This window comes from Tetrao urogallus (genome assembly GCF_951394365.1).
Source record: "Tetrao urogallus genome assembly, chromosome: 6".
NCBI classification, from domain to species: Eukaryota; Metazoa; Chordata; class Aves; order Galliformes; family Phasianidae; genus Tetrao; species Tetrao urogallus.
This window is the reverse complement of record NC_136819.1, coordinates 59,052,922-59,062,277: the sequence shown is the minus strand read 5'-3', so window position 1 is coordinate 59,062,277 and position 9,356 is coordinate 59,052,922. Positions and strand designations below refer to the sequence as shown.

Sequence of the window (9,356 nt, the reverse complement as noted above, 5' to 3'; positions counted from 1 at the left end):
CTTTTTCTTCTGGTGACATCAAAATGATTTCTGTCTCTCACACCACCTTCTACTGCCCAGAAACAGAATTTTCTGACAGTTTCCATGAGAGTATTTCAAGCAAAGATGCACTGGCATCTTCATTCATGGAATCCTACTGCAGTACGGCACACGTTGACCTGCATGGAACAACTCCTGTGCTTACAGGCACACTCCTGACTGTAAGTAAGAGCTTTTCTTCCTTGATATTAGATTGTTCAGCAACTTTATCTCCTGATAGAGTCAGAAGACATCATAACCAATGGCATCTGTGATGCTGTAAATGAGAAGAGCACACGGAAGCATTTGCCTTGTGCATTCACCAGGGCAGGAAAGTGAAGGTGAACTGTGCAGACTGAAGCACCACCACTGCTCCACCCGCCCCTGCTCTGCACTCCCACCCAGTGCAGTTACTCATGTCCAGTTACACTATTATTGCTATGTAACCAGAAATCCTCTGTGGGTCACACAAACTGCACTGAAATCTCTTACCCTGTGAATTATTTGCTTTTAAAGTCCTGCGTGATTCTGCCAAACCTGAAGGACACGTGCAGGATTCTGTGACTTGTGCAAGCAACTGCAACGGGTGGGTTCTGCTCTATGGTGAAAGCTCCTGTGCCCCCTCAGCTGCTCAAATCTGAGCTTATGGAAGAACAAAGACCCCCAGTGCTTGTCCAGCTGCAATTAGCTCCTCAGGGAAAAAAGAAACAATAAATTAAGTGTACTCAGAGAACGTCTGCTAGGCGTATCTACAAAGAAACGGCTTTTAAAGCAACTGTTTTAAATATTATTGCACCTTCAAAAACAATACTATGTGGGTTTGGAAAACAAGGGGAGACAAACATTAACTGAACGTGTTAGAACAGAAGTCGAGGCAGAACACTTCTTAAGTACCAGGTCTGGCAACACAATCAAAACAGAAATTCGGGATAACCACAATTCCCAGTTCAAAGCAGAAGGCAAACCCAAACGTGCTGAATTAGCTAGAAGTGCTACGTACTCACTCGTCTATTTTGAAATAAGCTTTACAACCCCCAGCATCAGCTTCCATTTGCCTGCATTGCCACCAGGCTTGGGGCCATCACGCAGTTATCACCACCTGGGGCTCCAGCAGCACTGAGCCCAGCACTGCACTCAGCAGCACTGCATGCTGGAGGTGATCAGGGCAAGAACCCGGGCTGGGATCTTACTGCTCCACACGTATGCATTATGTATTTGTGAGAACAAGAAACACAGATCTCCTGAAAAAAAGAAAAGGTAACACACATAGAGCTCATTCACTACACTGTGTTCTTCTTGACAGTTTCCATAGGCACAGATGTCTCAAGTGATCAGAAGGAAAGCCAGCAGCACAAGCACAGGCACCGTGCTGCCTGCACACTGCACCCACTGCAGGGACAGCCACAGCACCAGGCACACAGCTAGCCCCGTCCTCACACCCCAGCACTCTGAGAGAGGGATCATACATTCCTTTAAAGAGGGAATTTGTAGGGGATACAGACACAGGTGTGCTCTGGGGAAGGATGGGACTGATTGCTTTCTGAGTATTTTATGGCATGCCGCAAACGCTGCTGCCACGTTTTCTGATGCTGTCACTTCTCTTTGCATCACAACTGAAAACCTCACAGCAGACCAGCAAGACCGAGTCACCACTTCTGGTACTCATCTGTCCACGACAGAGAGAAATACGTGGGAAGGTTTAAAAATGTGATTCTCTTCATCAGATCGCGACATTTTGTTGAGAGGCAATAAATGTGCCTTGCCAAGTTCTTTCAGCAGTTCCTACTCGTCCCAGCCCTCCTACCAGCAAGCAGGTCACAAAGGAGAGTGCACAGGCAATGGACTACGGCATTTATTATTTACAGACCTTGAGATACAGAAACAAGGCAGCCCTTTAGTTATGGATCATAAAAAAATTATGAAGCACTGGCATTTTCTTAATATGAAGACACAACCAGACAGTCACCAGCAGAGCCCAGTCACACAGCACACCCATACGTCTCTCACCCCAAGCACGGTAAACTTCATGTTTCTTAGTAGGCAGGAGGAAGAGAGAAAAGCTCTAGAAAGTGAAAGGGTCAGACAGACAGTGAGTGTCCTAACCACGTCCTAGGCATGTACAGTACTTGTTAAAGTTCCCTGCCTGTAACAGATGCTGCCCAAGCCCAGCTGCTGGCGAGCTTCCCACTCCTGCTGCCCGTGGCACCCAAGCAACGAGGCCAGCAACCAAGAGGAAATGATTCCTTCCTCACTTCAACCACAACTCCACCACATTCCTGCAACTTTTCAGCTCCAGAAAACGCAGCATATGGTCTCCAGTGGCAGGGTTTATCTTCAACCACATCAAGTTCCAACCTCAAAACAGGTCCATGAAGTCTTGCTTGTCATCAAAGTGCAGTCAAACCAAAATTGCAGCGGCAGTACATCATACCAGCAGAGTCCAGCCAGGTATCTGAGATGGGGTCATACTTCTGTACAGTGTTCAGGTAGGATGACCCTGAATGACCTCCAACTACGTAAAGGTAGTTATCAATTACAGCTGCACCCACTCCTGTTGAAAAGAAAAAAAGTTAGCTGATCGCTGAGCACAAAACTAAGGAGTGTTTCTGCTCCCACTTGAGTCCCCACTGGCACCTCCTGATAATGCAGAGCAGACAATCCCACCCAGCCTCTCCCTCTCCGGCCCAGCTTTAAGGAAAATGGGTGTAAATGAAGAGTCATTCTCTCTACAGATGCTAACCCTCCTTTTCAACTCCACTCACACCCCTTCCTAAGGCAAAGCAACACTCCGCAAGCAGGCAGCACAGAAGATGCATTATGGAGCCTCGACGTAAAATGGAAGAGCGACCACAGAATTGCTGAAATTAATTCAAAATTAATGGAAAAACAGAAATACTATTTCAAGTTCTACCTGGTACAGCTCAGCATTAACAAAAACAGATTGGACTTTAAATACTTCTTCTTCTATGGAATTGATTAAGCAATCTGTGACCCAATGCAGAGACGAAGGTCGATGCCCTGCAGACAAATCCCTGTGAGCCTAACTTACTGCAGCTTCTACAGCTCAAACGGTGGCTTACTTCTGAAAGAACAGCCCACTGAGGTGCTGAGGTCCAGATGCCCCTACCTGTTCTGGGCTCCTTCATGGGTCGGCACACAGTCCACTGGTTCTGGTGGGGATCGTACCGCTCAATGCTCGACAAGTGGGACACCCCGTTGTGCCCCCCTACCACGAAAATGAAGCCCAGCATGACACCGACACCGAAGTTTATTCTTTTGTCAGCCATTGAAGCTACCGTCTCCCAAGAGTTCTTACTTGGATCGTAGCGTTCCATGCTGCAAATACAAACAAACCATTTGTGAGGCTCAGATTTTAGTGACATCCACATCCGTGAGACTCATCCAGTTGTGTGTCAGGAATATCGGAACGCACTGACAAAGCACTCGAGCTGGTGGAAAATTCTGTAGCATGGTTGCTTTCTACTGCCCAAGGGCAGCACATAGAGCTGAAAGCAGAGCTATCATCTCAAAGGTCCTTCCACAACACACAGCTCATGCAGCTGGAGCCTCTCCAGAAAGCATTGCCAGAAAGCACTTCCAAGACTCCCAGACGGCAACTGCAGCTCAGCCATCTCCCCAATGCTCTCACCCCCCTACCACGAGTCTTCAGGTTACATCTTGAAACAAAGTACGATCTTTCAAAGCTGAGTTCTGAACAGAAAGCTCCTTCAAAGTTGACTGCTGCTTTTTATGAGAAAACGAAACGCACGAAAAACTGAACCAAACGTAGATGTGAAGTGTGTCTATTTGGGTAATGCATCAAATCAGAAATTCCTTCAGGCATCCCTGAAAATGACAGAGGCAAAAAAAACCCAACCACATGGAGAGCATATCCCTCAGGAAAAGCAGTAAAGAGGTTGCTGATCAGAGCACAAAGGATAGAAAAGACCTTTGGGGTAAAACAGAAATTATCAGCATCATTTTATTAACCACTGGATCTGTACAGTCACCCAAACACTCCTCATACGTGGCCAGCACCGTCCACAGTGCATCTTCAGCAGCACGAGGGAGGCAGAAAAGAGAAGGGAAAACCAGAAGCACTAAAGAGTAGGAGAAAAGGGGCTTCATTATACAGCAGTCAGCTTGCTTTTAACGCTAGAGCTTGTGTGAGCCCAGCGACTGCACGGCACGGCGTGTTACTGCATCCCTGAGTAATCAATACAAACAAAGCTATTCAATAAAGACTAAGTACAATGTTAAAAGGCAACTAACGAAATATCCGTCAGTTTGATAACTCCCCAGGTAGTGCTGGCAGTTCCTTTCTGACTGAGGAACAGAGCAGATGCTGCACAAAGAGCGGGGCCACCGCAGACCTGACGTTAGAGCTTTCCCCTTCAAAGGCACCAACTTGATGAAGATGTTTCCTGCTATTCCAGTGCTAAGTTTTGCATTTTCTGAAATGCAAAGCTGAGTTTCCCTTTCAAAGGCAGGCATTCACCCCGAGCACTCATCTGCCATGAACAGACTGTCCTCAGCAAGGTCTTGGTTACCCTCCTTTCTAAGCAGTCTGTGCAACAAGGTTAGGACCACGCTAAGTAGTGTAACCTACAGATGTTACATATTTCTGTAAGCTAGAGCACTGTTTGCCTTTTCCAAGTGAAAACTATTTAGTTACACTTCCCTGTTTAGGAACCAATCCTCTGCTTCACAAACTGCTTCACATAAGAGCACACAAAGTGTGAGGAATCCAATTAATGACTGGTGTGACGTCGTTACACCGTGCTGTTAAATAATCAGTGCATCCCCTCTTATAAGCAAGATTTCATTTGCACTCTCCACTCAGCTCCTCAGCCTTGTTGTTTATTAATGTGCTTCCCGGAGGAACATATGGCTGATTTGTTCCCACTTCTAATGAAGAGTACAAGTTACTACTTTGCATAACTAAATACCCCAGACTACCCACACGAAACAACAGGGAACAGAACAATTAAAGAGCACGCTGGTACAAAAAACATGCCTGTGAATAGAAGGTATATTGAGCATGAGAAAAATCCCATTCATGTCTAAGGAGTATTTCAAATGTCAGAGCAAACCTCGCACCCCGGCACCGTGCAGCCCTGAGGTGCAGAGGGTTACCTGGCACTGCTGCAGTGCTGGGGCTCAGCAGGGCTCTCCCAGGGGCTGCACCTGCTGCTGGGCCCCACTGACAAAGGGGCTGCCGTGGGGCAGAGCAAACATGCCCACAGCACTTCTCCTCTGGGACATCCAGCCTGGGGATGCTCGGGGTCAGGCACCCTGCACTCCCTGGCTCAGCAGAACGCATGTATGTCTTTGGCTTCGTCGTCTTCCCTTCTCGGGGATTTTTAAGAACATACACATCTTTGTGTTCCAGCTCAGAGAAGTTCAAATACAGATTTCCCAGCTGAATCGCTAGACTGATGCTACAGAAGGATTAATGAGGCCCACTGAGGATTAACACCGATTTAGCTCAGAATATTTTAACTGGCTGCTGAACACAAGCTTAAAAGCTCGTGTTTTTACTGATTTTCAGCTTACGGCATCAAGCTACAGACATGAGAAGCACGTACCTGTTCATATGGGCAGGACCATACCCACCAATGGCATATATCATCCCATCTAAGACAGCTGCAGCAAAACAGCTTCTCGTTTTGTTCATTGGGGCCACTAGCTGCCACTCCTTCACTTTAGGAATGTATTTCTCTACAGTTCGTAGATACGACTGCCCATCGTAGCCCCCCAGGGCATAGAGCTCTCCTGCCAGGACCACCACTCCCAGCGTGCTGCGGCTCTCAAACATCCTCTCCAGAGACGTCCAGGTGTTTGTGTCGGGGTCCCAGCACTCCACTGAGTTCTCGTGCTTCCTGTAGCTGATGCCTTGACACACGTGGGTTGCAATCCCTCCTACAACATAGATTTTCTGGTCTAGGACACATATTCCAAATTCATAGCGGGGAATGCTAAGAGGTGCCAGGCCTATCCAGGAATCGTTCTGGGGAAAATACATTTCAACACTGAAACAGAGAAAAAAGAAAGATTACGTGAGCAAACCTAGCTTTATGAAGCTCTGTTGTAAAAGGGCAACATGGAACGCAGTCTTAAGAGCATACGTTATAATTCTCATCCCATGTCAGCTGTTTCTTCCAAGGGCCTGGACATAAGCAAAGAGCAAAAGCATACAGCTATGCAGTGACATGGTGGGAAGCCAGAGCACCAAGTCTGAGACCTGAAAAAATAGATTTTGAAAGGACAGAACAGTCTGAGAAGGCACAAAGCATCACAGACAGCGTGAGGGCAGACAGCAGGGTGCTGGTAGGTAGCAGGATGCAATAGGGTGAGCTGCAAAATACAAACTGAAGAGTTAGGAGGGTAAAGTGAAAACAACCAACCAACCAGAAACCAAACACTCAGCCACTCAGAAGGGCCACGGAGACAGGAGAGACAAAAAGGGTAAGAGGAGCACACGTGGACATGTACACACATTTAGAAAGTAGTCTGTAGTTCGCAGTTGTACACTGCAGTCTAACTAGAGGGGAAGTTTCAAGGCCAGGCTGGATGTGGCTCTGGGCAGCCTGGGCTGCTGCTTGGCGACCTGCACACAGCAGGGGTTGGAGCTGGATGAACATTGTGCTCCTTTGCAACCCAGGCCATGCTGTGATGCTATGACTGACAGCACACCAGCCCTTCACTGCAGTGGCCCAGGTAGGAAAGAGCAGCACTAAATAGATTCCAAGCTCTGTTAATATGAAGCAGGAGGTAACTAGCAGCAAAAAATCCCAATAATAATAATAATAATAATAATAAAAAATCAGCCTTCTTGCAAATAGAAACAAAAAGGAAAACGAGTTTTGTGGCAGTAGGGCCTCCCATTTTCAATTGTAGCTGTAGGAAAATCAGGTACCTAAATTATTAGGGAAGATTTTTAACTGATGTATTCCTTTTTTTTTTTTTTTTGCTAAGAAAAATTATTTAAGTATGAATGGAAGTATCAGTTTGAGACAATTATGAATAATAACAAATGAAAGGAGTTTTTGTATGCAGGAACACGCAGTTCCAGTTCCAGTTTAACAACAACAACAAAGTATTCTGAACCACACCATTATGTGACATTGTTAAAATCATTTAAGAGCCTGTGAAAGAAAAGGAGCTGAGCTGTACCAGAGGACTCTTATTCCATTAACCAAACAGATCTGGCATTCAACATTCCCCCACCCTTTACTCTTTAAAAACACAACCCTAAGGATCCCCAGTCCCAACAGCCACTGTTGACACCACTGATCAGGAAAGCAAACTGTAAATACCTTCGACAACATCCTCAACTGCTCTTAAGTGTGTGACCACGTGTACAAGCACTGAACTGTTGCAAAAAAAGAGTAGCTCAGTAAAATATCCCAGCACCCAGCTGTAGGGCCAGCCCAGGTAGCCTGCCTTAACACAGGGAACACGTGCTGCACTGGTAAAGGCGCATTCAGCATCACAGCAGCCCATGTACAAAAGCACACATACACACAGGAACACTCACAATTGAGCTACCACTTCTGGAAATGTTGATAACAGTGCTGAGAGAAAGCCCAGGCACACCAGTACGGGCAAGAAAGCTGTGTCTGTTATGTTCCTCTGGTTGGTGTGGCTAGCTTCAGCGAGGCAACAAACCACTGATGTGAAGAGGATGCTTAGTTTGAGAACTGGGGAAATAAGACCAGCTCACTAAAGGCATGACTGCACCGTGATCAAGAACTTAACACTGCTTTTCCTCTGATTAAGTTAGTCTTAATTCCAAGGGCTCCCGAGTTAGAAGTCGCATGCAAACTGAAGACAGCTACCTTTATTAACCAAATTCAGAGTGAAAAAGATTTTACTGCTATTTGTACTGGTACAAACAAAGCCTCAACTGCGAGCACTACACACAACAACCAAGAGCTCACTGCTTGTCCTCGCTGCAAGAAAACTCACTTGCAAGGCAAGCATTAACCACAGCTCTGCAAACCACAGCTCCTCAGTGCTTGTCTTGACCCAGGGTGACAAAAACCACACACGAACATCACGCCACTCAACTGCTGCAGCAGCTCTGCCGTTACCTTTCTAAACACGCAAACAGCCCAGCTTTTCCTCCTACAGCACACAGAACTTTAGGAGCACAGCGAGGTCGCGTCATCAGCATGGTCTGGTGGGAAAGTCTGTGTTCAGGCATGAAGTGGTATTTTAGAGCTTCGTTTAGAAGATGTTTGCAGGTATGGTCATCACGAATGAGATGGTTTGCTTCGTACAGCCTCGTAAGGAACTTCACACTCAGCAGCGGCAGCCGGACGCAGTGCAGCAGCTGTGCTAAATACTTCTGTCGCTCCTGAACGTCATATTTGATCCAGGACTCCAGTGCATAAAAAACTGTTTCTTCTGTCACGACATTCAAGCAGTCATTGGAAACAATTTCATCCAATTCAGAATGCGTAAGCTCAAAGAACTCTTCAGTCTGACAAACGTCTTCAAAGTTCTGACAGATGTACTTGTTGGCAGCCAAGTACAGGTCGTGGCAGCCATAGGTCTCTGCAAAACGAGAAATCCCGATGCAGTTGCCAGGATCGAGCTGGCTCTCCAGAAAGGCGCAGCACTCCTTCACCACCAGCTTGATTTGGAGAAGGTTTGCAGCTGGAAGAAGCGACTCCACGGTGTCCTGTGAGATGAACACAGTTCCTGTGTAGGCATACTCCACGATGGCCTGCAGGGCTGCTTCGTCAACGCACTGGAACTCTACCTCTGAATTCTCCTTCTCAGAGAGGTTCCCGGTGAACATGGCTTTGAAGTACGGGCTGATGCTGGCGAGCACCACTTTGTGGGCATGGATCTTGACATCGCCAACCCTAAGGACAATGTCACACAGCTCGTGATGCTGGCGAAGGAGGTTTAAGCCTTGCAGAAGCTGTTCAGAATGCAAGTGTGTTAGGTTGGCAAGCATGTAGGTTGGAGACGACTGGTCCATCTGTGACAAACAGAATTTTTGAGGCATTACTCAGGGTTTCACTTTCAGCTGCTTTATTACTCATATTACACAGACATGCCACATGGAACGTTTAAAAATTACTTTTCCGTTTATGCTTTTACCTAAATTAGTGTATTACCTTGCAATTTACCTCTCAAGCCCTCATGCTCTATGCTTTTAGATACACATTAAATTCAGGACAAGTATTCATTAACAGCGACTGCCATATTAACCGTTTATTGAAAAATACACATTTTTTTCCTTCTGGAATAAAATGCAAACTTCAGAATGCATGAAAGAGCTCTACATCACATATTCCTGAGAACTGCATAGAGATCAGAAT

The 9,356-nt window shown here is 46.4% G+C and overlaps 1 protein-coding gene across 1 annotated transcript; it reads right to left on the bottom strand.

Moving 5' to 3' along the window:
• Positions 1–2,405: 2,405 nt before the first annotated feature.
• KLHL28 (kelch like family member 28) lies at positions 2,406–9,016 on the bottom strand (the record flags this gene model as incomplete). The annotated part of the gene is made up of 4 exons (XM_079537102.1): positions 8,115–9,016; positions 5,607–6,050; positions 3,146–3,354; positions 2,406–2,569 (listed from the first exon to the last, which is right to left on the bottom strand). Exons 1-4 carry the CDS (start codon positions 9,011–9,013, stop codon positions 2,406–2,408), a joined length of 1,716 nt encoding a protein of 571 aa, XP_079393228.1. The 5' UTR covers positions 9,014–9,016.
• Between the last annotated feature and the right edge of the window lie 340 nt (positions 9,017–9,356).